Source organism: Alosa alosa, chromosome 2 (genome assembly GCF_017589495.1).
Source record: "Alosa alosa isolate M-15738 ecotype Scorff River chromosome 2, AALO_Geno_1.1, whole genome shotgun sequence".
NCBI classification, from domain to species: Eukaryota; Metazoa; Chordata; class Actinopteri; order Clupeiformes; family Clupeidae; genus Alosa; species Alosa alosa.
In genome coordinates this window covers 285454-312930 of record NC_063190.1, presented here as the reverse complement: position 1 = coordinate 312930, position 27477 = coordinate 285454, and the positions used below count along the sequence as shown (strand labels likewise).

General features: G+C 43.7%; 1 protein-coding gene across 8 annotated transcripts in view; it reads left to right on the top strand.

Moving 5' to 3' along the window:
- LOC125284068 (protein unc-79 homolog) overlaps positions 1-27477 on the top strand; it is a 257979-nt gene that overhangs the window by 191332 nt on the left and 39170 nt on the right. For 7 of the 8 annotated variants that reach the window (XM_048227819.1, XM_048227828.1, XM_048227800.1 and 4 more), the window contains 4 exons: positions 8181-8321; positions 12392-12430; positions 12545-12657; positions 12737-12822. In XM_048227819.1, the coding sequence (XP_048083776.1) occupies positions 8181-8321; positions 12392-12430; positions 12545-12657; positions 12737-12822 (379 nt within the window). Of the gene's footprint in view, positions 1-6620; positions 6899-8180; positions 8322-12391; positions 12431-12544; positions 12658-12736; positions 12823-27477 lie in introns of those variants that run through there. The other variant, XM_048227854.1, reaches the window with a different exon arrangement.

Genomic DNA, 27477 nt, shown 5'->3' with positions numbered 1-27477 from the left:
ACTTGATCTACAGTAACTATACTGTGTAGCCTACATAATCTGATTTTAATATGTACAGATAGGCTATATATCATATATATATAATATATATATATATATATATATATATATATATATATATTTATAACATTTATTTTCTATTTGGTCTGTTATGAAATAATGCATTGACTAATTTAAGCACAGCTCAGTTTAAAGAAACTTAAATACATGCATGCTTAGCATTTTGTAAAATAAATCATTAAGGCTACATTGACAAACTCTTTGAACCATGAGCTGTATATTCTCTAATTCTAATATTTACAGATATCTAGGCGATGTTATGGTTATGGATTTGGCAGACGCTTTTGTCCAAAGCGACACACAAATACAAAACAACATAATATTTAAAAATTGAACAGGGAACAGATTAGAATGTTGGTCAAATATAATAAGGAGAATAGTAATAATAAACAACAATATCAATTCAATCAATAGCCTAATAAAATAAGCAATGAAAATTAGGGGAAAAGCAATAATTAAACAATAATGTCTATTCAATTAATAATATAAAAACAATGACATGGTAAGACTACATTAAGGAGAATATCAATAATAAACAATAATGTCAAATTAATCAACAGCCTAATGAAAATAAAACAATATTATACAAACCATAACACATAAGCGCTTAAACAAATAAGTACATGTTGAACAGGAATGTCTTTAGACCCCTGGTAGGAATGTCTTTAGACCTGTGGTAGTTTAAACGACCCAAAACTACCACAGGAATGGAGAGCACTGGGCAACTCATTCCACCAACATGGAACCACTGAGGAATATAGAGTCTTGAATTAGACATATTTTTTCTGACTGGTTGACATAACAGACGCTCATCAGAAGACCGCAGTGGGCGGTTGGGGATGTAAGGCTTGATTATTGAATTAAAATAACTAGGAGCAGATCCAGTCAGTGTCCTATAGGCCAAAGTGAGAGATTTAAATTTAATTCTGGCTATTATAGGGAGCCAATGGAGAGTAACTAGGAGAGGAGTTACATGTGTTCTCTTTGGCTGATTGAAGACCAGGCGTGCTCCAGCATTCTGAATCAGCTGTAATGATCTTATTACACAAGCGGGTAAACCAGCTAATAGTGAATTGCAATAGTCCAGCTTAGCGATGACCATGGTCTGAAGAAGTTGTGTAGAATCTTGTGTCAGATAAGATCTAATCTTCCTAATGTTCTAAAGCATAAACCGACATGATTTTGCAATAGAAGCTACATGCAGAAGTTAAGTTAAGTCGGTCATCAATTACAACGGCCAAGTTACGTGCCAATCTAGTTGGGGTCAGTGAAGTTGAGTCAAGCTGGATGTGCGAATCATGCCGAAAGCCAGCCAATTTGAAGTAATGCCCACTGTATTTGCACCATCACCATGACACTCACTCCCTTAGAGCACCTTACAATGCACACTGAATTACAGGCTGCCCTGCCCTGTCATGCTTGATCATCCTTAAGCACACTATGTGGATATTTGATTTAGTTTATATAGTATATTTAGTGTTTGGTATTTATCATGTTTATCTTCTACTCTCTATTGTACAGTGGAGTTTTTTAAATTTATATGTATATTACTTTTCTGCTGTAAGTGCATGTTGTGTGTGATGTCTGTATGCTGCTTCTTCACGGATTGGGATAAATGCAGAGACCAAATTTCCCTCATGGGATCAAAAGAGTATATATACTTATGCTTATACTTATACTGAGACCTTGAATTTCCCCTTGGGGATCAATAAAGTATCATTCTATCTCTATCTATCTATCTGATGAGTTGGGAAGTTATGGTAGGCCAACTTGGAGTGAATATACACACACAGGGCAAATGCTCTCTCTACTCGTAGCTGCCTGATAGCACGCACACTGTTATGCACACCTGCAGGCGCCATTGAAGGCTGGCGTTTCTCCTCAGCTGCTGACTGTAATGGCCAGCAGGTTTATTCTGGTAATGGTTGCAGTAATGTTGACATTATGCACAATCAACTGGTGTATAGAATCCTTGGCAGCACAAATAGCCAAGTAAATAGCAGCACATGTCTTTCTTTTCTTGGCTCAGATCAGCACGTATTAAAGGGACACCAGGCAAGCCTGATGCTTTTTCTCTATGAAACTCCCCCTCACTCGTTCTGAAGCTCTTTTCCTTTTCTTTGCATCTTCTGTCAAGGGTTTTCGCTGCTTCTTCGCCGGCTCTGCCATTATACACACGTTTGCAACAATCGCTAGCGTTTTGTTAGCCTGCCTCTGTGCTGTGGATGCAGGATGTAAACTGATCCTGCTTCGGTCGGCGGGTACGATACACTGAACTTGCAAGTGGGAAATTCTTCTTACAGGCAGTATACAGGCGGGCGAGAGAGTCTTCATTCGCCCTGTAATGAGTCATTTAACCATAAACCGACTTACAAAGATGAGTAATTAACACGAAAGCGTTGCCTGGTGTCCCTTTAAACTTAATATATATATATTGTGATGTCACGAGAGGCTGCGTCCTGGAGGGGCGTTACATTCCCCTGACATGGCTGCCCAGACGCAAGCGAACGTGGCTCTCTTGGAGGAGCAAAAGAGAGCCAACCTCCTGAAGACAGAGGAACTGCAATTGCAGAGACAGTTGGCCGTTCGTAATGTCCGCCCAATAAGGGCGAGTGATTTTATTTCTAAGATGGGGGCCACAGATGACGCTGAGGCGTACCTGCACGCCTTTGAAGCTACAGCCACTAGGGAAGCGTGGCCCAAGGTACAGTGGGTTGGACTGTTAGCCCCCTTTCTGTCGGGGGAATCGCTGAATGCTGTCCGGGACCTGGCCTCTGACAGGGCGACTGACTATGATGCACTGAAGGCGGAGATCCTCAGCAGAAGTGGGCTCACCAAGTTTGGCATGGCCCAGCGTTTCCACAGCTGGACCTTTCAACCAGACCAGCCTCCTCGTGCACAGATGCACGAACTTGTCCGGATCACGCGGAAATGGCTGGACCCGGAGAAGAGTACGGCAGCTGCAGTAGTGGAGGCCGTTGTGGTGGACAAGTACTTACGGGCCCTGCCTTTTGAGGCGAAACGGCTCATCAGTCAACAGGCCTTGACGACAGCGGACCTAACCGTGGAAGCTGTGGAAAGGTACCAGGCCACAGCAGAGATGCTTCGGGCTTCCAGAAAGGAGCCCCAGAGTGCCGTCCCGCCACAGGGGAGGAGCCCGTCCAAAAGAACCCCAAGGTTTCCAACCCAGCCACTTCAGGAGCTGTCCAGGCTCCAGGGGGAGCCAGAGACCAGCCGGCACCAGGAAGAGGACACCGGGAGAGTGAAACCCGACAGTGTTACCGGTGTGGGGAGATGGGACACATCTCCTGGCAGTGTGGGAAACCGGCAGAGGAGCCTATGCCCACTGCTGAGTCCTCCAGCTCACCACCCGCCCACCTTTTTGCTTTGCTCGTGGGAGTCGTAGATGGCGCCCAAGAACGACCCCCCACCTGCCCGGTGACTGTGAATCACCATGATGTGGAAGCTCTGCTAGATTCCGGTAGCCGGGTCACCCTGGTGCGTAAGGATCTGGTGGATTCATCGTGTCTGACCCCAGGGAAAGTCCTCACGGTTTCCTTTGTCCATGGAGACACCAGAGACTACTCCACCACTGAACTCGCAATGACCACCACCAGGGGAACCATCCTCACGACGGCGGGGGTGGTTGATTCCCTACCTGTTCCTGTCCTAATTGGACGAGACTGCCCAGCCTTTCACCCACCGTGGAGGGAGACTCAGGAGAGGCTGACCCGAGTACCTCAGAAGCGGAGAGGTAAGACGTATCCTGAGAATACGCAAGTACAACCCTCAGAACCACTCACTCCAGCCTGTGCTCTTGCAGGGATGGCAGGTGCCCAGGCTGATTCAGAGACTGGTCCAGACACGGGGGAAGAGAACATGGTCCCAGGAAGTGTTCCAATCTCCAGCGAGGAAGACGTCCAAGGCACCAAAGAGCTTCCCCCTCTCACAGGCCAGTATGGTACAGCCCAGTTACAAGATCCCACTCTTACAAATGCTTTGAAAAATGTGCAGGTGATAGAGGGAGTGGTGCTAGGGGATAGGACAAGCCCTACCTACCCCCATTTTGCAGTAAACCGGGGGTAAAAATGGTGAGGTGCATGAACAGCTCCTCGTACCACCGTACTCAACCTAGCACACACCCACCCGCTAGGGGCTCACCTAGGGGTGGAAAAGACGAAAGAAGGAATCTTGCGACGCTTCTTTTGGCCAGGAGTGCACAAAGAGATCGAGAACTACTGTCGTGGTTGCCCTGAGTGTCAGCGGGTGGCGCCAAAGCCCACATATAGAAACCCGCTCATTCCCTTGCCCATTATCGAGACCCCGTTTGAGAGGATTGGACTGGACATCGTTGGGCCCTTACCGAAGAGTTCCAGGGGACATCAGTACATTCTGGTCATCCTGGACTATGCAACCCAATATCCTGAGGCCATCCCGCTGAGGAAGGCTACATCCAAACAAATCGCCAAGGAGTTGTTCCTTCTGTCAACTGTCTGGGACTCCCGAAGGAGATATTGACAGACCAAGGGAGTCCATTCATGTCCAAGGGGATGAAAGAACTCTGTGCTCTGCTGAAGATCAAACAGCTGAGAACGTCAGTCTACCACCCCCAGACAGACGGGCTAGTCGAACGTTTTAACAAAACCCTAAAATCCATGCTGTGGAAGGCGATCGGGGAAGATGGGCGCCACTGGGATCAGCTGCTACCGTACCTACTGTTAGCGGTGAGAGAGGTACCTCAGTCGTCTACGGGTTTTTCACCCTTTGAGCTCTTGCTTTCTTACAGACCCCGAGGACTGCTGGACATCGCCAAGGAGGCCTGGGAGGAGCAACCGTGCCGACAGCGGACCCTGATCGAGCATGTCGGGACCATGAGGGAGAGAATGAAGGCTGTCTATCCCATGATGCGTGAACACATGGAGACTGCTCAACGGCAACAGCAAGCCTCCTACAATAGATCTGCTCAACCCAGAGAGTTTAAGCCCGGGGACCGAGTGCTGGTCCTGGTGCCAACCGTGGAGTGCAAATTCCTGGCAACATGGCAAGGGCCATATGAGGTCATTGAACGTGTGGGAGAGGTAAACTACAAGGTGAGGCAACCTGATAAAAGAAAGCCTGAGCAGATTTACCATGTTAACCTTTTAAAGAAGTGGCACGCCAGGGAGGCGTTGTTCAGCTGTCTACCCCCCACAGAGACCAAGGAACCAGGGAGAGAAGAGGTCCAGGTGGGTCCAAGCCTGTCCCCACATCAACGGCAGATGGCCCTGGAGTTGGTGGATCGCAACCGAGATGTCTTCTCCTCCCTACCTGGGCACACGGAGGTGGTCCAACACGAGATCCGCACCATGCCTGGCAAAGCGGTAAACCAGCCCTTACAGCGTGCGGAGGCTCAGAAGTGGTTATTCAGGAGGAGGTAAGGAAGATGCTGGAGCTGGGGTGATCGAAGAGTCCCAAAGTGCCTGGGCAAGTCCCATTGTCCCATTGACCCAAACCAGACGGGTCAGTACGATTTTGTAATGACTATCGGAAGTTAAATGAAGTGTCTGAGTTTGATGCATACCCCATGCCTCGTGTTGATGACTTGATAGACTCCTTGGGGCATGCTCGCTTCCTAACCACTCTTGACCTCACCAAAGGCTACTGGCAGGTGCCCCTGACCCCGGCGTCGAAGGAGAAGACGCCCTTTGCCACACCAGGGGGGCTCTACCAGTACACCCGGCTCCCGTTTGGTCTCCACGGAGCGCCTGCCACGTTCCAGCGCTTGATGGATCGCGTCCTCGCACCTCACAAGAGGTACGCAGCAGCATATTTGGACGATGTGGTCATACAAAGTCCCGATTGGGCCAGCCACTTACCCCGAGTACAGGCTGTGATTGATTCACTCGGGGAAGCAGGGCTCACGGCAAACCCAAAGAAGTGTAGGCTGGCCTTCAGCGAGACAAACTACCTGGGGTACACCATTGGGTGGGGGTTGGTCAAGCCTCAGGAAGCCAAGTTGCGGGCCATACAGGACTGGCCACGGCCCATCACCAAAAAACAGGTGAGGTCGTTTTTGGGCCTAGCCGGCTACTACAGACGGTTTATTACGGATTTTGCTACCATTGCTGCACCTCTAACAGAGCTGACAACCAAACGCCACTCACAAATGGTGAGGTGGAATCGAGGCGGGAGGCAGCCTTCGTCGACCTGAAGCAAGTCCTGTGTTCCAGTTCGATCCTGGTGGCGCCGGACTTCAAGAAGGACTTCATTGTCCAGGCGGATGCTTCGGAGGTGGGTCTGGGTGCTGTACTCGCCCAGGCACATGACGGTGAGGAACATCCCGTTCTCTACCACAGCCGGAAGCTACTTCCAAGGGAGAAGAACTATTCCACTGTGGAAAAGGAATGCCTCGCTGTAACCTGGGCCCTGGAATCCCTGCGGTTCTACCTCCTGGGACGACGGTTTACGGTGGTGTCTGATCATGCCCCTCTACAGTGGATGGCCAGGAACCAGGAGACTAACAGTAGGGTTACCAGATGGTTTTTAAGCTTGCAAGCGTTTAACTTTTCTGTTGTTTACAGGGCTGGCAAGCGCCACGGCAATGCGGATGCCCTCTCCCGGCGCGACACCTTCTTCGCCTCCTTCACCCCGACGAGGACGTCGGTCTCGAGGGGGGGGATGTGTGATGTCACGAGAGGCTGCGTCCTGGAGGGGCGCTACATTCCCCTGAGATGGCTGCAGTCACGGACAGCTTTGGCTCCAACTCCACCCCTCAACACACGAGATCCCAACACACCTGAGACCGATCAGGGCCTGATGAGCCGAAGGGCTTTTTAAGGCGCAGAGACACAGTTGGTGTCAGAATGGGGTTTGGGAAACAAGCTCCAAGTTGTGCTCTCAGAGAAGCTACAGACCGTCGAAGTAGCACTTTCCACGTGAAGTACTTGAAGACTGGAATACTTACTTGAAGACTGGAATACTTACACATACCTTTTGTTAATTCCCCAAACACTTTATTAAAAAAACCTTTCGCTTTTATTATAACCTTGTGTCCTTGCACTGCTGAACTGTCCCGCTGAGAGCCGTGTAGCCTCTCATGATATCACTATATATATATATATATATAGCAACACAAATGTTTCTTTTAACAGCACAATCAGCACAAACAATTGGGAGTACGTTGGACATTGATGGGGGCTGGGAGATGTCAAGCACATGTGAACTCAAAAACTCTTTTTTTTATTTTCATTTTTGTTTATCCCTGCTGAGCTACTGGTAACTCAGTGTTGTTTTCTATGCTTACCGAAATGCCTTTAGGAACTATTACTTGTTAATACTTACTTGAAGACTGGAATACTTACTTGAAGACTGGAATACTTACTTGAAGACTGGAATACTTACTTGAAGACTGGAATACTTACTTGAAGACTGGAATACTTACTTGAAGACTGGAATACTTACTTGAAGACTGGAATACTTACTTGAAGACTGGAATACTTACTTGAAGACTGGAATACTTACTTGAAGACTGGAATACTTACTTGAAGACTGGAATACTTACTTGAAGACTGGAATACTTACTTGAAGACTGGAATACTTACTTGAAGACTGGAATACTTACTTGAAGACTGGAATACTTACTTGAAGACTGGAATACTTACTTGAAGACTGGAATACTTACTTGAAGACTGGAATACTTACTTGAAGACTGGAATACTTACTTGAAGACTGGAATACTTACTTGAAGACTGGAATACTTACTTGAAGACTGGAATACTTACTTGAAGACTGGAATACTTACTTGAAGACTGGAATACTTACTTGAAGACTGGTGAAACAAAAGGCTAAGGCCCGTTTCACACCAGTAACGTGGCGTGAACATTGCGTGTCTCTTGTGTTTCAGTTGCGTGGCAGCTGCGTGGAGTTTTCAATGTCTTTGCTACCAGAAGCATGTCTGATGCGGTGCTGCAGCAGCCTCTCTGCCAATTAAAACGTCTCTTTTTCTCACGTCAATTTTTTTCTTCACTGTTTTGAATGGAAACGCTTACAACACGCTTGCGCAGCCACGCAGCTGACATGCTCACACCATGCACCCGGTATGTAACGGGCCTAAGGCATCACTATATTTATGTATTTCTCAGGTGTCGGGACTGTGGTGCTATATTGGAAGAATATGACGAGGAGACTCTGGGCTTAGCTGTGGTGGTTCTGTCTATGTTCATCCATCTCAGCCCTGACCTGGCAGCTCCCCTTCTATTGGATATCCTACAGTCTGTTGGCAGGTATAAAAACAATGATTACTAAGCATTACACAGTACTCTTTCAGACAAATTGAAATAGAACCCACAAGATGTGTCAGTGCTGAACCTTTCAACCAAACCATTTGAAGAATGGTGGAGAATGGTTGTACTTGTGTCACTGAATACGTCAGTAGGCTATTTAATTGAGCATTATAAAACTCCTCTTTTTCACTTTCAGCTCACTGAAGTTTCAACACACTTTGCAATCACCTGTCCAAGATGTGTAGCATCATGATGCAAAAGCAATGTGTCATTCAATACTCAGTCCTCCCCTTGGGTTGGAGAATAACGGTAACACTAACTTGTGAATGTCAGGTACATGCTAAAAAACGGTATAAAAAATAATATGTTGGTGATTTATTGTAATCTCACAATGAAACAAATAGGAAAAATCGAAGGGAAGCAAATTTATTTTGAGAAAAAGGAAAATCTCATAAAGAAACTAGAAATGCAATTCCAAGGAATTACCAGTGCATGAAAATGCTAAAGTTGTGATGTAAAATATCATGTATATTTAAAACAGATAATACAAAGATGGTTACTACGCTGATGCTAGGATAGACATGGTGGTTGCATAGCTTAATAAAAGTTGATAGTTTAAAAGTAGACTGTTTAAAAGCTGAATGTAGATAGTTTAAAAGTTGTTGATAGACAGTAGATAGTTTAAAAGTTGTTGATAGACAGTAGATAGTTTAAAAGTTGTTGATAGACAGCTAGTTTAATAGATAGATGGTTTAATGGTTTAATGGTAGTTTAAAAGTAGACTGTTTAAAAGTTGAATGTAAATAGTTTAAAAGTTGTTGACAGATTGAAAGTTTAATGAATGTTGATATTCAAATAGTTTAATGGCTGTGTATAGGTAGATATTTGACGATAACTGAAACTGATAACTGATAACTTATTGACGATAACGATGAAACTGGAATGGCTCTAATGTTTGCTAGCAGTTATGCTAAGATTTTTAACTATGCTAACCATGCTACTTAGCTAATGTTTTATAGGAGTGCTAGCAATGCTAACATGCTAACCATGCTACTTAGCTAACTTAGCTAACGTTTTCTAGCAGTTTAATGAATGTTGATATTCAAATAGTTTAATGGCTGTGTATAGGTAGATATTTGACTATGATAACTGAAAGTTGGAATGGCTCTGATGTTTGCTAGCAGTTATGCTAAGATTTTTCAAACTATGCTAACCATATTTACTTAGCTAATGTTTTATAGCAGTGCAGCAGTTATGCAATTTTAACATGCTAACCATGTTAGCTTAGCTAACTTAGCTAACGTTTTCTAGCAGTTTTGATAAACATGCTAACTATGCTAGCAATGCTACCTATGCTAACCATGCTACTTAGCTAACTTAACTAACGTTTTCTAGCAGTTTTGCTAAACATGCTAACTAAGCTAGCAATGCTAACATGCTAACTATGTTAACAATGTGACTTAGCTAACCTAGCTAATCTTTTTCAGTAGTTATGCTAACTATGCTAACTAACATGCTAACTATGCTAACCATGTTACTTAGCTAATCATTTTTAACAGTTTTGCTAAAAATGCTAACAATGTTAGCAATGCTAACTATGCTAACCATGCTAACTAGCTACAGTGGGTAGGAGTCATAGTTGATGACAAGTAACAGTTACAATGGCTGAACAGTTAAAACGTTCAGTAGTTTAAAGGGTTAAATTGTTTAATAGTGAAATATTGTAGTGAGGACTTTTATTTTGAAACAGTTTTTGGCAGAGGAAGCAGTTGAGCAGGATGTGTAGTCTTAATAGGGCCAGTTTGTATGCTTAAAGCCTGAGACTGGCAGTTGATCCAGGTGGCCTGAACACCTGCCATAGGATTCTAATTGCTTAACGGCCGTATAATGATGTCATAATCGACAATGTTAAGTCTATGGGGATTTTTAAAAAGTTTTTCTTTAATAGTTTAAAAAGTATAAAAGTTTCAAAGTTGAAAAGACATACCAACCTGATCTGTTTGAAGACCTACGTTACAAAGTTTGAACGAAGTTTCTAAGTTAAACTGTTCAAGAGAAATTGCGTACGGAAAAAGTGGTAAGCGGAATAATAATAAGAAGAAGTTGCCTAGGAAGAACAGTACAGTGCATTTTCATGCACTGTAATAAGAAGTTGCCTAGGAAGAACAGTACAGTGCATTTTCATGCACTGTAATAAATATTTTTAACGAAAACACATTACCCCCAAGCACACACTCACAAAACAAAAACTTACACAAAGAAGCACATAATACACAAAAGCAAACGTACACATGCACACACTCATTTACATTCACAAAAGTAGGTTGATGGAGTAGGACACTGAGACAAATTGACAAGCGTGATTTATTTTTGCGGAGAGAATGTGCAGGACTGAGCGTCGGTCATATTTTGTACCTCTTTGCAGTACATCTAATTAGTTGACGAGTGAATGCCAATTGCCCACCAGTAAACTAGTTGGATTCTTTTACCTTTATTAGTTTACTAATGAGGCTACAAAATGTTTATACCAAAACTGTTTCAAGCCAATAGGCTCACGATAACTACCTAATACAGAATGCTAATGAGGAGCTGGGGAAGAAGCATGCTGAAGTTTCCTATTGGCTCTCCAGCAGAGAACTCCAGCCTGCCAAAATGTATCCTCCAAAAGCCTGATGATCTATCGCTGCAGTTTAGTGGAGATTTTGGTCCTAACTTGTTAACAAGTGACTCTTTTTGCATCTCTAGCTAACTAGTAGGGTTGAAATTGTCCTCACTAGATATCTAGTGGATCTTTTGCCCTTTCAACTAGTGATGCTTTGTGCACCCCATTAGTGAACTAGTAAGGTCAAAATTCCTATCACTAGTTAACTGGCGGACATTTTGGCCCACACTAGTGAATTAGTGACTCTTTCTGAATCCCACTAGTTAACTAGTGCACATTTTGGCCTTCACTAGTTAACTAGTAAGCAATTATGCCTTGACTAATTGGCATGCAAGCTGCACATTTAAGCCACTAATTAACTAGGTATAGTTCCTCAGACCAGCATGTTAACTAGTGTGCAATATGCAAATGTAGCGGGTGGGATAATGGCAGTGGAGTCCACATAAAGCCTCAGTGTGCAGTGCATCCCACCTCCTTGTTACCATTCTGTGCAAATAGTTAATTTAGGTTTGAACTAGTTGACTTGTATACATGTACATCCTAACTAGATCACTAGTGTGGACAAAGGATGATTCAACTAGTTAACTAGTGAACATTCTGGCTTTAACTAGCTAACTAGTATACACTTTGTTTCACTAGTAAACTAGTGAAATCAAGCTACTCCAACTAGTTATATAGTGAGCATTTTAAAATTTACTAGTTAACTACAGTAGTAAGCATTTCTGGCTCTCACTAGTTAACTTCTTAGTCAGAGGCATGTTGGCTTTGGCTGTAGGTACCTGTGAGACTCCACTAGCCCACGACTGCAACAAGTTGTGTAGCGGAGTTTCTGACTGGCTTGTCATTGCGATACTCAGTATTAGAGCTTATGCAGTTCTCTTCCATAATTGCCGCTCTCAGTGATAAGACTCTACCTTTACCGTGCAGCAGGGATTTCTTGCAGGAAATGGCATGTGCATCCAGGCTCTGGTCGCTCCTGATTAAGCAGTTTTTCCAGTGTGTGTCTCCAATACTGGCGGTGGGGTGGGCCACGGGATGTAGAGTTTTTAGATAAATATGGCGCCTTTAAAAAGGCCTTTTTTTGATGAGCCAGACAGGTGAATAGTCCCGCATCCCACAGTGGGGACTTAATGGCGTGATGTGAGCTTGAACTCGTAGGCGTCTAAATTCTTCACTGGTTCAAGATGCTCGAGGTCGAATGAAAAGAGGACTAGTTTATTGCAGAGATGCCTTTTATAGTGTGCGATGGGTTTTTCCCTAAGATAGGTGATTGGAGATCGAATCCCATTGGTCCCAATGTTAAGTAAGCTTGACTGAAAAAGAATATTGATAAACTTTAAATATATGATATGTGAAAATCTTTGTGGGCAAACAATCCAAGTAAAATCTTAATATTTCACACACTTAGGTTGGCTTCCAGTGCAAATTATTCTGGGCAGGCAGAGAGGTATGTTGTATATTTTCATTTTCTGTTGAGTAATATAAAGGCAGTACATATGTTTTTTTCTGTGTGAACATGTGTTTGATGTGGATTTGATTTTATCTGTATTTTTCTTTATAGCATGCTAATTCCAGGTAATGCTGCTGGAGTTGCCAAACAGTTCTTGCGTTGTGTGTTGCACCAGCTTGCTCCCAATGGCATTTTGCCACAGCTGTTCCAGAGTAATATTAAAGGTAAATTGAAGCACAAATACTACACATATAATAATTGTACATTTGCACACACTCACACATTCTAACATTTCTTCATCAGATGGAAGTTTCCTACGAACTGTAGCCACTTCCCTAATTGACTTCAGTGAATTGAGTTCTGTCGCTGCTCTAAATCAGCTTTTAGAGGTAAGACTCCACCAAAGACCTGTGATTACTGACCATGTAATTGTTTCTATGAGAGCAAAAGGGGAAAAGTTCCGGTCTGCATAAGTGGGAGCGTCACCTTACGTCACAAAGGGCTGACTGTCAAAATACTTCACTGTTCTCCTTGCTCTTAAAGGAAATGACAGGTGTCACTCTTATTGGTTAAATGGATGTTAGGCCATTAAAGCAACCAAAACTCACACATGATTGATTAAAAAAACATAACATAATACCCTTTTGAACAATGCGCCTGGCGTCTGGCAAACTTATTACACCGTTATGATAGTGATTTTGGACTGGCCACACCCTAAACATATTTTAACCATCCGCTTCAGACCTTGCGTTTCATATTGTTAAAATATATAGGAACGTCACCTATTACGTCCCTTATTTCCAACCTCTTGCGTGTATGTGTCATAATATTCATTTCTATACAAACCAAGGCGGCGGATTCCTAAAGAAACTTAAGCACCCACACCATAAGTGTATCTAAATTAGCTAATAACCAAAAATTACATTTTACCGTGACTCGAAGAGCTGTAAACAGTGTTGTAAGGCTGCGTGTACAAATCCGCATGGAGCTCCAGTAGAATTTTGATTTGCGACGAGAATTCTCAGTCTAACCGTTGATGTGCTGTGAGAAAGGTTGGAAATAAGCACCCACCAGCCCAGCACTAAACTCCGAGCGTGGCAAACAAAATCGGATATTTCAGGCAGTAAAAGCCCTGGTAAGAACCAAACTAGATTTTGTTAAAATCTACACACCTATGGCTACTGAAAAATGTAAGGTTGATTTATCAAATGTTATTCTGAAGTATTAAAAAACATTGTTGTTTTAGAATTCTCAAACGAAAGGGTTGGTAATTAGTGGTTTTACTATAGCCCCTTTTGTCTTTGCGAGCAATAAGAGCAGCTACACATAATTGTGTTTACAGTATTACTGTCTACAATCATTTAAGCGTGGTTGGCATGTAGCTATGGCCATGTCCATGCCGAATTAGTAATTGCATTTGCGTGCCCGTGTTTTAGGGACATTGGAAATGGGCTTCAATGGCCTCTTGGCCAGATGGATCTATAGAGCAAATCCAGTAGTTGTAAAAAGGTCCGTATGGGTATTCCCAGGCTACATCTCCATTTAAAATGTGCTTAATGGTCATTTGATGGACATTGAATATGCCTCCTCCGTTTTGGACTGTATCAACTCCAACATCAACAGTGTTACCAGCCACAAAATGATTACGACTTTCCCTAATCAGAAGCCATGGATGAACAGTGAGGTCAGACTTCTGCTGAAGGCACGAGACAACACATTCAGATCTGGTGATGCTCAAGCCTATAGGTCATCCAGGGATAATCTGAAAAGGGGCATCAAAAAGGCCAAGCACAACCACAAGCTAAAAATTGAGGATCGTTTCAAGAACAACTCTGACCCCCGATGCATGTGGCAAGGCATCCAGAGCATCACAGATTACAAAACTACTAACTCCACCCCTCCCTGCCTGAGCTGAACCACTTCTATGGCCGCTTTGATAGGGACAACAAGGAGGTGGCCATCAAGGCTGTGGTCCCTGCAGATCACCAGCCCCTCACACTCTCTACCACCAATGTGTGTGCGGCACTGAGCACGACTAATGTACGTAAGGCTGCTGGTCCTGATGGTATCCCCGGACACGTACTCGGGGCCTGTGCAGTGCAGCTGACTCAGGTTTGGACTGACATATTCAATCTGTCACTAGCCCAGGCAGCTGTCCCCGCGTGCTTTAAAACCACCTCCATCGTGCTGTTGTCAAAACAGAAGCCTTAATGACTTCCGTCCAGTCGCACTCACCCCCATCATCATGAAGTGCTTTGAGAGGCTGGTCCTTGCCCACCTCAAGACCTGTTTACCACCCTCACTGGACCCCTTCCAATTCGCCTACCGTCAGAACAGGAGTACAGAGGATGCCATCTCTATGGCACTTCACTCTGCCCTGTCCCACCTTGACAATAGCAACACCTATGTAAGAATGCTGTTCATTGACTTCAGCTTAGCATTCAACACCATCATCCCCCTCCAAACTGATCACCAAACTCAGAGAACTGGGCATCAATACCTCCCTTTGTAACTGGATTCTGGACTTCCTAACCAACAGACCTCAGTCTGTTAGGTTAGATAGCCACAACTCCTTAACCATCTCCCTGAACACCGCCGTTCCACAGGGATGTGTGCTGAGCCCTCTCCTCTACTCCCTCTTCACCTACGACTGCACACCTATATATGGCTCTAACATCATTGTCAAGTTTGCAGATGACACTACGGTTATTGGTCTCATCAGCAACAACGATGAGACGGCCTACAGGGAGGATGTCCAGCACCTAACATTGTGGTGCACTGATAACAACCTGGCTCTCAACAACAAGAAGACCAAAGAGCGCATTGTGGACTTCAGTAAGTCCAAAGCTGGCACACATACACACCCATTCTCATCAACGGGACTGAGGTGGAGCGTGTCACCAGCTTCAAGTTTCCACATCTCTGAGGACCCTCAACATCTCTACCTCGATCAAAAAGGCTCACCAGCATCACTTCTTTCTGAAGAGACTAATGAAAGCCCACCTGTCTCCTCAGATCCTGGCGAACTTCTACCACTGCACCATCGAGAGCATCCTCACCAACTATGTCACAGTTTGGTATGGCAACTGCTCTGCCCATGACCAGAAAGCACTGCAGAGGGTGGTGAAAACTGCCCAACGCAGCACCGATTCCTCACTCCCCTCCATCGAGGCCATCCAAAGCAAGCCTTGCTTGCATAAGGCATGCAGCATCATCAAACACTGTTCTCACCCCAACCACAGACTGTTTAGCCGTGGCCTACTGGTTAGCGCTTGGGACTTGTAACCGGAGGGTTGCCGGTTCGAACCCCGACCAGTAGGCACGGCTGAAGCTCCCTTGAGCAAGGCACCTAACCCCTCACTGCTCCCAGAGTGCCGCTGTTGTTGCAGGCAGCTCACTGCGCCGGGATTAGTGTGTGCTTCACCTCACTGTGTGTTCACTGTGTGCTGAGTGTGTTTCACTAATTCACGGATTGGGATGAATGCAGAGACAAAATATCCCTCACGGGCTCAAAAGAGTATATATACTTATATACTTATACTTATACTACCCCACTCCTCTCTGGGAGGCGTTACAGGTCTCTCCGCACCCGAACCAGCAGGTTCAGAGGAAGCTTCTTTCCTGCGGCTGTCACCCTACTAAACTCTAGCTCTGCATCCCGGTGACATCCAACAAACTAAGCCCCCATCACCCCCCGCCAGGCTAGCTCACTCGCTACCAACCAGACAGTAACTAGCAGATGCATGGTCTGATATATATTTTTTTCAAATCCAAACACTAACAAATTATGCTATTAGGCTTGAAATGATCACAAATAACAAATACAAAATCAAATTCAGAAAGACATAATGACAAATTATAGTGAAATTACACAAGAATTACACAAGCGTAATGCCACCTTCAGGTCCGACGACAGTGCACTTTACAGCACTGCAAGAGCCAATCTGAAGAAAGTCATCAGAGATGCCAAAGCAGCTCACAAGAGGAGGATTGAGGACCACTTCAACAACAACAACCCATGAAGGGCGTGGCGGGGCATCCAGCAGATCACCAACTACACAGGCAACAGGAGCACTGCTGCAGAGGGTGACACTTCACTGGCAGAGCAACTCAACTGTTTCTTTGCCTGCTTTGAGGTGAACACCACCAATGTCGGGGACATCAACAACAGTCATACGCTCACTGTGCAGGAACATGAGGTGAGGCGGATGCTCAGTGGAGTAAATCCCAGGAAAGATGCCAGTCCAGAAGGGGTCACAGGGAGGGTACTGAAAGTCTGTGCATCACAGCTCTCAGCTATCTTCACAAGACTCAACCTGTCCCTGTCCAAAGCCATCATTCCGCCATGCCTCAAATCTGCTACAATAATTCCCCTACCCCAAAAAAATACCATAATCAGCTTAAATGACTACCATCCAGTGGCACTCACACCAGTGATCACCAAGTGATTTTGAGCGGCTGATCCAGCAGCACATCCTAGCCAGCCTCCCACCCACCTTTGATCCACACAAGTTTGCATACAGAGCAAGAAGGTCTACAGAAGATGCCATGAGCACTGCTCTCCACAGTGCACTGTCCCACCTTCAACACCAGGGAAGCTATGTGAGGATGCTCTTTGTAGACTTCAGCTCTGCATTTAACACCATAATTCTGGGGAGACTTGTCACCAAACTCCCCAACCTGGGACTCCCCTCATCCATCTGCCAATGGATTATGGACTTCCTGACCAACCGACCTCAAACAGTGAGAATAGGCATATAATAACACATCTCATCCCAACTCACACTCACTGGCTCCCCCCAGGGCTGTGTATTGAGTCCCCTGCTGTATTCTCTCTACACTTACGACTGCACCCCCAACCATCCTACCAACACCATCGTCAAGTATGCGGACGACACAACCGTCGTTGGTCTCATCTCGGGGAGACGAGGCCGCCTATCGGGAAGAAGTCTGCAGACTGGTGGGGTGGTGGAAGGTCAACAATCTCATCCTCAAAACTTCCAAAACAAAATAAATAATCATGGACTTTCGAAGTAAAAAGACAGATATAGAGCCGCTCCACATTAACGGGGAATGTGTGGTGTGAGAGGGTTCCTGTCTTTAAGTTCCTGAGCACACACATCATAGAGAATCTCTCTTGGACTACCAACACCCACCACATGGTCAAGAAGGCCCAGCAGCGACTCCACTTCCTGAGAATACTCAGGAAACACCATCTGGAGGAGAAACTGCTGGTGTCCTTCTACCGCTGCTCCATTGAAAGCGTGCTGGCCTACTGAATTTCCACCTGGTATACCAGCTGCTCAGCAGCGGACAAGAAGGCCTTACAAAGGATTATCAATACCGCCCAAAAAATCACCGGCTGTGCCCTGCCTTCCCTGCATGACATCTTCAGTTCCCGCTTTCTCACCAGATCAGAACATTTTGAAAGACCCCTCACACCCCGGTCATCATATGTTTGCACTGCTACCCTCCGGCAAACATTTCATGTCCATCAAAACACACACAAACAGATTCCAAAACAGTTTTTACCCAACCGCAATACGGACACTGAACACTTCCAGTCACCCTCACACACTTAGCCCCTCTGTGTGTCAGACTGTAGGCACTTTTCCCTTTCTACCTCACTGTCACTTTAAAACATGCACTGGAGAATGTATCTTATATTATTTTTAGAAGAATTTTTTAAATCTATAAGCACCAAGAGGACTGCCATCCAATTTTGTTGTATTCTGTGACATTAAAGAATTCTATCTTCTATCTATTTTCCGAATGCGGAAGTTGTCGAATGTTTGCACCTCTTGCTCTGCTTCATCCCTCTCTTACTCCACCCTCTCATTCCAGTCACATATCAAAAACATTACCAAATGTGCCTTCTACCACCTCAAAAACATCTCAAGACTGCGGCCTCAGTCTTTGGGCCCTATCTTACAGTTGGCGGAAAGTGCAACGCAAGGCTTACACTCAATAAAGTGAAGATTTTTGTCACGCCCTCCACTTTCATTAAACCTTGCGTTCAGGGGTGTGGCAATTAATGACATCGGGTGTGGTCTGGCACATGATCCAGCATTCGCTATCTTACACCCTCTAAAATAATTTACGCCACTGACCAAGAATATAACGAAAGGCACATACAGTGGGTCCCAGTTAAAAATTGACACTTCATTCACGATCATGGTGAAATGTAAGTACAACTGCAGCCGCTTGGGGGCAGCATAGTCCGCTGTGGAGTTCTACGGTCGAACCAGGCGGGCGATTCGACAGCAAGGGCTGTGATTGGCCGAAGTTTTCAGTGCGTTTCTCTGTGTTTTTAGCAGCCCCTGCACCATGCTAGTCCACTGTAGCCTAAGCCTTGTACATAATGTTAAACATAGTTTTGGATTCAGTGGCAAGATTTCTTGATTGTACAGTGTCTGTCTCTCAGTAATGTTTTAAAATGAGAGCCGTCAGCTGGCAGTAGGCTACTTTGTCGGTAGTCATGAGAAGTTAAACTTTGCTAACAGAACATAAATATGCTGCCCAGAAACCTTGTGAATAGTTCTGATTTTTTTTACTACACTAACGAGGTTGAAATATAGACTTTGCCTACAGCATCTCCTTAACAGTAATGTTAACAAAATGACAGCATTCATATGACAAAGAAAAACGAATTCGGTCACTCAAGACTGTGCCACAGCAACCAGTGTTGGCCTACTTTCGAAGCAGATAGCGTTGTCTGACGGTCAGTGGGTTAATGCATATTTCCAGAACAGGTTTGCAACTTTCAGGTAGTTCTGAGTTCGAATCTAGGCAGGAGCAGAGCCATATAATGGCCTAGGCCTGTTGTTATCATTTTTGCAAGGTGTTGCTCCTGGCAATACTTGTTTATAAGACGTTTGGTGATTAATTGATAGCTGTTTTGGGACACCATAAACATTCTTTATAATGGCGCATCCGGGGAGTAAAAGCGACTGTTACGCTGTTACAACTGTAGGCTACAATGATTGCAATAAAAAATATCGTGTGTTAGTTTAGTTAGTTTTGTGATGTTTTGCACTTTTGCCTCATGTGTTTTCAGGTTTGAGGGCTTTTTGGCAAGATTGACCTTGGTTAGACTCTGCATATGTTATTTCTCCATTATGGAAAATAAAGTCAATTTTCGACACACGTCTGTTATTAGTTCAATAACAAGTGTTGCTTGTTAAAACATGTGACTAGTGAAACTCAAATGATTTTAGAAATATTTAGCCAAAGCCAAAAGTGTTAGAGAGAAGGAGAGGCGCCGGTGCAGCTCAGATGTCTTCTTAATTTTCTTTATTCTTTAGTAAAAGGTGCAGAACATTATTAAACTTTGACTAACGTTTTGATGTTAAGTTAGTCAAAAACATCGACACATCGAAATGTTAGTCAAAGTTTAATAATGTTCTGCACCTTTTACTGAAGAATAAAGAAAAAATTAAGAAGACATCTGAGCTGCACACGTCTCTCTCTCTAAAATATCTGTCCTGGCCTGGTTGCAACGGATTGTGGCCAAGCGACAGAAGCGGAGAACCCTCCTTTGTCTACCAAAAGTGTTACTTTGTGCCCGCGGCTCCCCACTGCTTGTGAAAGAAGGGGATGGGGGAGGGGCTTAACGTGAAAAAGCTTAATGTCACAAAGCGGCAACGAGTCGTTTTTAGGCTACAGGCCTTCATAATGGTAGGCTACAGGAAGTGGGGGGAGGGTATGGGATGACCAGAGCCGTCATCTATCGTCTTTCCAGGCACACAGCTCGTTATATAGCCTATCGACTGCCTTAACAGATAGGCTTTGCTCTTGGGTTTGGCCTTACAGCGAACTCAATGCTCTTGTTGCTTGCAGTTTGTTAAATAAAGCGATGCAGATTACATTATTTATTTCTGATTAATTGCGTCTTTTGATGTATTTTGCAACATTTGCTTGTTAGGCTGGGCTACTGTCAATGTCCTGTACAGGTCAATGTTCAACAATTGCTGGTGTAGGCCTAGGCTATTAATCAATTAGGGACTGTTCGTTATTTATTTAATTAAGGGGCTACCGGAGGAGTTTTGGGAGCGTTAGTCAAAAAAGATGTGACCCTCCATCGCCAGTAAGAATTTTTTCTATGACCCTCCAAAGTGAAAAGGAAAAAACGCATGACCCTCCCCAGTCCCAACAATTTATTGATGCCTTAGGCTACTGGGTCAATTTGGGAGCTTGCTTGCTACGACTCCTTCCTTGAAATGCCTTGAAAAGGCTGTCGTTTGCACAATTTCACAAATAATCACCGGGACCGAAACAAACCTGTCAACTTTTCCCGGGTTTATCGCGTATTTTAACTTTTTCCTCGCTGTCTTAGGAGGAGCTGCAGGGCCGTCGCAAGGGGATGCGAGGCCCTGTGCGAACTTGACAGATGCAAGGCCCTTTTCACTTACGTGCATGAAATCATGCGATAGCTTACTTTGCACAGAGCCAAGGCTACCGTCGGTGTATTTTAATAGTAGCCTAGTCTAATAAGCTACACCAGCTTGCCTCTTTAAGAGGGGAAATTCAATTGTATAGCCTATAACATTAGCTGAGTCACATATTTGGCCATATGGTGTTTATCATAGGCTACATCACGAAACCAAATAGTGTAACAAAGGCGAACACTTTAACAGGGGGAATTAATTGGGCATGAATCATTGTGCTGAACGGTATTTGTCAATGAGCAGAAACACACGACATTCAAACTATTGATAAGATGTACTGGTCTGTATCTATAGGCTAACATTGGACAAATAAATGACACTGACTCGCCATATCCTGACTCAGGAAAAAAAAACATTTTCTTGCTTTGCCGCAAACTCAGCAATGAAATCATAGGCCAGTTTGCAGGTAGCCTAACGTCTTTTTCATAGAAGGGAGAGAGCCCAGTCTCTCCTGTGACATGGAGGTGCGCCAAATAGTTTTTAATAGCCTGTTCAACCCGAAAAGCCGTTCACCCGATGCCAGTCACTGATCGCCAAATTTCAAAGTTCGGGAAAGCTTCATCTTTTTAAGTTTTAAGTGCAGTGGCCCCTATCTGCCCCCTTTGGAATTATATCTCGAGCCTATTATAAGGTCCAGTGCGTTATGTCCTGGGATTCGGATGTGCTGAAAAAGAAAAGAAAAAACACTTTTTTATAGATGGTTATGAGGAGCAATGTGAGAGAGAAATTTGATGATCATTGATCGTTGTTTTGGGACGTTAAGCCTTTTCCATAGGCGTCAGTGAAGGAGATTGAAGAATGACAATTTTTTTTATACGAAAATATTTCTTAACTACAAAAACTCAGTGTCTAAAAACTCAGTGTCATTCAGACTCAACCCTCTTGTTGTTTTATTATCTTTTTCATTGTCGTTTGAACGTTGGCAAGCAGGCATGTTGCGGTTGCAATTTAAGTGAAATTTCTACAGTAGGCCTACAACATGCTGTTAGGCTGGGCTACTGTCAATGTACTTGTACAGGTAAATGTTCAACAATTGCTGGTGTACAGGTTATATAATCAATTAGCTAAATCATTTGTCCAGCTGTTTAAAAAATGTTTCGTGCTACATTCAAATGCGCAAAAGGTGCTTTGATATATTTTTCGTTTGAACGTCGGCAAGCAGGCATGCTTTGGTTGCAATGAATGAGGATAATTGCTTTTTTTTTGCATTATTTTGAATATGACTCGCTCCAGTCTCAACAGCACGTAGGCCTACTTTTTCCACACGCTAAGTTCTAACACACATAGGCCTATCCCCTCTCGCTTTCTCTCTCTCCATCCCTGCACAAGGTGCTTTCTTAAAGGAGCTGCACCATTTTACAACAATTGCATCTACATTTTCATATTAGAATGTTTTGTCAAGTGTAGCTTAAACTACCGTGATCAATTTAAGTTCCGTGCCCCGCTGCGTCATGGAAGCAGTAAGTCAGTCGCATCAAAAATAGTAGTGGCACCCAAGTGACACCTTGTGGTTGTTTGTGTCAACTGCAGTTTGTGCCATTTCTGCTGAGAAAATGGGGTGCGTGATTCATGAAGGAACCCGTCCAAACTTAACAGGGACCCACTGTATAAAGCACAGCTGAAGACGCATGTCTCGAGATGTAACTAGCCCTTAGCAACCAGTCCCAAACAACTCCTCTGTTTTCAATGGTCACCCCTTGTCAGTCAATAGTGAAAGTAAAGAACTGTGTAGAGTCTTTTTTTGTTAATAATACCTTCTTGCTAAAAGGAGAGTGCCCATAAGAAGGATTTATATATGTTATAAACTAATGTCTTCTTGCTATAAGAAGGAGAGTGTCCATAAGAGGGATTTCTATCTGTCTCAAAGCAAGCAAAAACTAAAGCCTGTGCTAAAGTCTAGCGTCTGCGTATGCGTCTCTACCCTCCGAAAGGGCTCTATCTTTTCATGCTCCCTTTGACTGGATGCATTTCCTTTTTGAAAGCTGCTTGCATCTGGGGCTCCTGTCACCTTGAGGTGAAGATAAAACTTGACTTTTGCTTGAACTCTTACATTCTGTGTTTGCAGACAGACAAAGTTTTTACATCCTGTTTTTTGGCTAGTCTATCCAGGGCTCAAGTTTTCAGTTGGACGGGTTCCCAGAATGGTGGTGTTTGTTTATAGTATAGTATTATTATTAGTATTTTTGTTGTTATTAATATGCCAATCTTATTTATGTAAATATGTGTAGTGTTTGACTCACCCCTAGGGCTGTGACGGTATGGATGTTTTCTTACCTCGGTCGGTAAGCAAGAAATTACCACGGTTTCGCGGTCCCCCCCCCCCAAAAAAAATGGATTATGCCACCATCAGCCATCACAGCCAATTAAACTTTAGACAGCCGCAACAACTTTAAACACCACTGGACCAAATGCTTCAGACGAAAGAAGAAATCAGCAGTTTATCAACAAGGCTATCACGATTTTAGAACTGGTACATTCATGACGCTTATGCTAATGTTACAACGGTAGGCTACCACACGTTTTAATGGCTGCGTCAGGTTGTAACAAAGGTAGGTCCTAGGCTAGCCTAGACCTACATGTCGCATGTATAAACATGTATGACTCCTTTCTGGCCAAATTTCACAGCTTTCATGTTTAACAGCTTTATGTAAATCGAGTTTGAAAGGAGAGAATAAAAAAAGTGTTACGATTGTGCCAGTTCTCCCCTACTCTCGCATAGTAAACAAATGGAATGTTGGAACATTGCACTCTTCAACACAAACGCGAAAGGTCGGGTTTGCTTCATCTTTTGATGATAAGTTTTGAAGTTTTGTTTTCAAAACGGAGGGTTAGCCTACTTAACGTAACTGTGGAGTATCAATGTCAAAAGATGGTTCATCACATTACACATCATGACATTACATAAGCCTACTACGTGCACACATCTGAGCCTATTTCGATTTATAAATGTTGTGTTTTTCAATTATAGGGGGATTCGACTTCATGTAGGCTAGCCACCTGCAGACATCTAAGCTGACTGCATAACGTGATTATCTCCGAGATTCTTCTACGTTTTTTTGCGGTGATGACGGTGACGAGCTTAGACCCGCGGTAGGGGTCACGTGACCGCGGTATTGCAGTAATGCGGTTACCTTCCCAGCACTACTTACCCCATTGTTTTTCTATGGAGTTTAGATCAGGGGACTGAGATGGCAATGGCCAAAGCTTGATTTGGTGTTCAGCAAACCATATTTGTTTTTGTTACGGCCAATAGGGCAGAGGCACTGTTTGGACCCAGAAGTAGGACACAGGCAAAAATGGTAACGGGTTACACTGATGATTTATGGTTATGGTTATGGTTATGGTTATGGATTTAGCAGACGCCTTTGTCCAAAGCGACACATAAATACAAAACAACATAATATTAATTAAATTTATTGTGTGTCCTCAAGATGTACTCCTAAGTCCACATACCAAGTTTGGTTTAAATCGGTGAAAGTGTTGATAATTATAGCACCCCTTGTGGTCAGAGCACACCAAATGAATTGTGGGTCCTTAGGATGTGTTCACGAATCAACATACCAAGTTTGGTGTCGATACGAAAAAGTCTTCCTAATTATAGCACCCCTAGTGGTCAAATTTCACCAAATGTATTGTGCGTCCTCAGGATCGGGTCCCGAGTCCATATACCAAGTTTGGTTTCGATATCTAAAGGCGTTGCTGAGATATGAGCTAATTTCCTGTATCTCTAGCGCCCCCCTAGTGGACGGAGGTCACCAAATGTATTGTGTGTCCTCAGGTTGGGGTCCTAAGTCCATATACCAAGTTTGGTTTTATATGTGAAAGCATTGCTGGGATATGAATCTACTTCCTGTGATTATAGCGCCCCCCTAGTGGTCAAAAGACTCCAAATTTATTGTGCATCTTCAGGATGGGGTCTCAAGTCCATGTACCAAGTTTGGTTTCAATATGTGTAAGCATTGCTGAGATATGAGCCTACTTCCTGTGATTATAGCGCCACACTGTGGTCAAAATGTACCAAATTTCTTGAGCCTCCTCCTAATTAGGTCCTGTGCACATGTAGTAAGTTTAGTCTTGACACGAGAAAACCTTGCTGAGATATCACTTCAATTCCTGTTTGGCAGCTTATTTTAATTGGCTGTTACGGGCTAACGGTTTTAGATTTGAAGACAAAAGGGATAACTTTTTTTGAGGCTTGGTCTGAAGATCATCTGCACCAAGTTTCATTGAAAATCGGACAAACTTTGTGACCTGTGAAAACTTTTAGGTGTTTTTGATTAAATTCAATATGGCGGCCGAATCAATTACGATGACATCACAATTTGGCTTGGGTCAGCCTATGGACCTCCAACAGTATTAACAGACCCCACTAGTACATTTTAATTCCAAACACAACAGCAGCTACAGGCCAAAACACATTTTTCCTAATTGCAGCGCCCCCTAGAGGTGAAAGGTCACCAAAGTTTTTGAACATCCTCCTGATGGGGTCATGAGTCCATGTACTAAGTTTGGTTATGATACATGAAATGGTTGCGGAGATATGAGCTCACTTCCTGTTTGGTGGCTTTGTCACAAATTTCGATTGGCTGTTACGGGAGAACGGTTTTAGTTCCAAAGACGAAAAGGATAACTTTTGTGCGGCTTGGTCTGAAGATCATATGTACTAAGGCTACGTTTATACGGTGACAATAAAAAGAAAAGACGCAGAAGTGGCGTCTCGTCTTCATTTTTTTTATTCGCGTTGAGACAAGCATTCTCAGGAGGAAATCTTTGTTTATATGAAGACGCAAGAGTATGATATTCGATTGATAGACCCGGTACGTCACGCGCAGACATTCTAATTTGACAGTTTACAGTGGGCAGTGCTTCGACTTGGCCAGCTTCACTTTCTTGATGGTGGCGCGTGGGATCAGCGATGGGATCGCGTGGTATATCAGCGACTTTAATTTTATTTTTTTCCAGTGAGGCGGCTGCAACAACCCAAACAACCGGTAGATGGCTCAAGTGAGCAGGGTGTCTCGTAAAAAGAAATGGAGCCTGGAAAACCCTACACAGACTTCACTACAGACTTTAGCAGACTGGTTTAGAAATAATTTAATAGCCAGAAATATGCCTGCCCTGCCCTAATAAAGAAATATTTGGTTAACTGCCGAGTGAATCCGTTTGCAGCCCGTAGCAAAATGCAGGGCAAATTAAAGCGCCAGGACAAATTAAACATTCTGGTTTTCTCGAGTGCAGCGATGATAGACAGACATCATTTGGACAAAATATAGAGCATATTAACCTCCGTTGCTCAGCCAAATGCCTTCATGTTACTTCCTGTTATCACAGAGTTACAAGCGATAAGCGATTTTTGATGGTCACAAGTTTACTTAATTAGCGGTTTATTTATTTATTTATTTTTTATTATTAAAGAGTGTTTTTTCATTTAAAGGTTTGACTTAAGTGCTTATTCAGTAGAGCATTAAGTGCTCTCCCCAATCCCAGGCGTTCACATTGCATGTTTGTTTTGTAATGGATGCAACCACTAGATAGGCTATCGTTTGGCGGCAATGACAGACATGAACCAAGACATATAGCCCAGCAGCAATCTAGGGACTGTTAGTTATTTATTGAAGGGGCCACGGAGGAATTTTGAGTGCTTCAGTTGCAAGTTGCATGACCCTCTCTTGCCTGCTAGAAATTGTTCAATGACCCTCCGACAGAATTGTAAAAAAAAGACATGACCCTCCTGCCATTTATTGGCTGTCTTCGCCGGCGCCACAGCCACACACTGTGATGCGTTCTTAAATCAATCTTTCCGTGAGCTTGCATGCTACCAGTCCTTCCTTTTCAAATGTGTTGCGCCTGTTTGCACAATTTCACAAATAATCATATGTGATTAATAATGTGACACATAATCCCTGTGCAAGGGGACGAAACAATGCATGCCAACTTTTTCGTGTTTATCCGCGTATTTTAACTTTACCCAGCTGTCTTGCCCGTTTTAATGTTTTCCGTAGAATATCCCATATTTTAATACTCTCATAACAGCCCTGCCATCGGGCCTGTCTCTGTGTTGCCCTGTTGCTACCCCTTGCCCTTCCAACGAAACAGACGTCTTCAAATCATCGTTTTCCTTACTTGAAGGCGAATTTAGAGTGATGTTAGCCTACTTAAGTTTAACGGCGTGATTGTCATTGAAACACGATTCATTGGCGGCTTGCATGTTAGGCCTTATGTCTACGTGCGCACCTGAGGCTACTCAGCTACAAGAGAAAGAATTTCCCCTGTTTGTATGTTCACTGCAAGTTGGCCTACTATAACTTACCAACTCTGCACTGTAGACCCTAACTGGCTATTTATATTTTTCTGTGAAATAAGCAAATGTATTTGTTCAACTTTATGAAGCAGAATTACGCATAGTATACTTGGAACATAATACATTTAACAAAGGACAGATGTATGTTGCTAGTGACAAAATATTAACTTTCAGTGTTTTACGATGTCTTTGTCATGGGAAGTGTTTTTCCCCATGCATTTATTCTAGGTTACTGTCAGTGATTGGCCTTGAAGCGGGGTCTGTGTTGTGTTGCGTTGCGTTAATTTATTTTCACT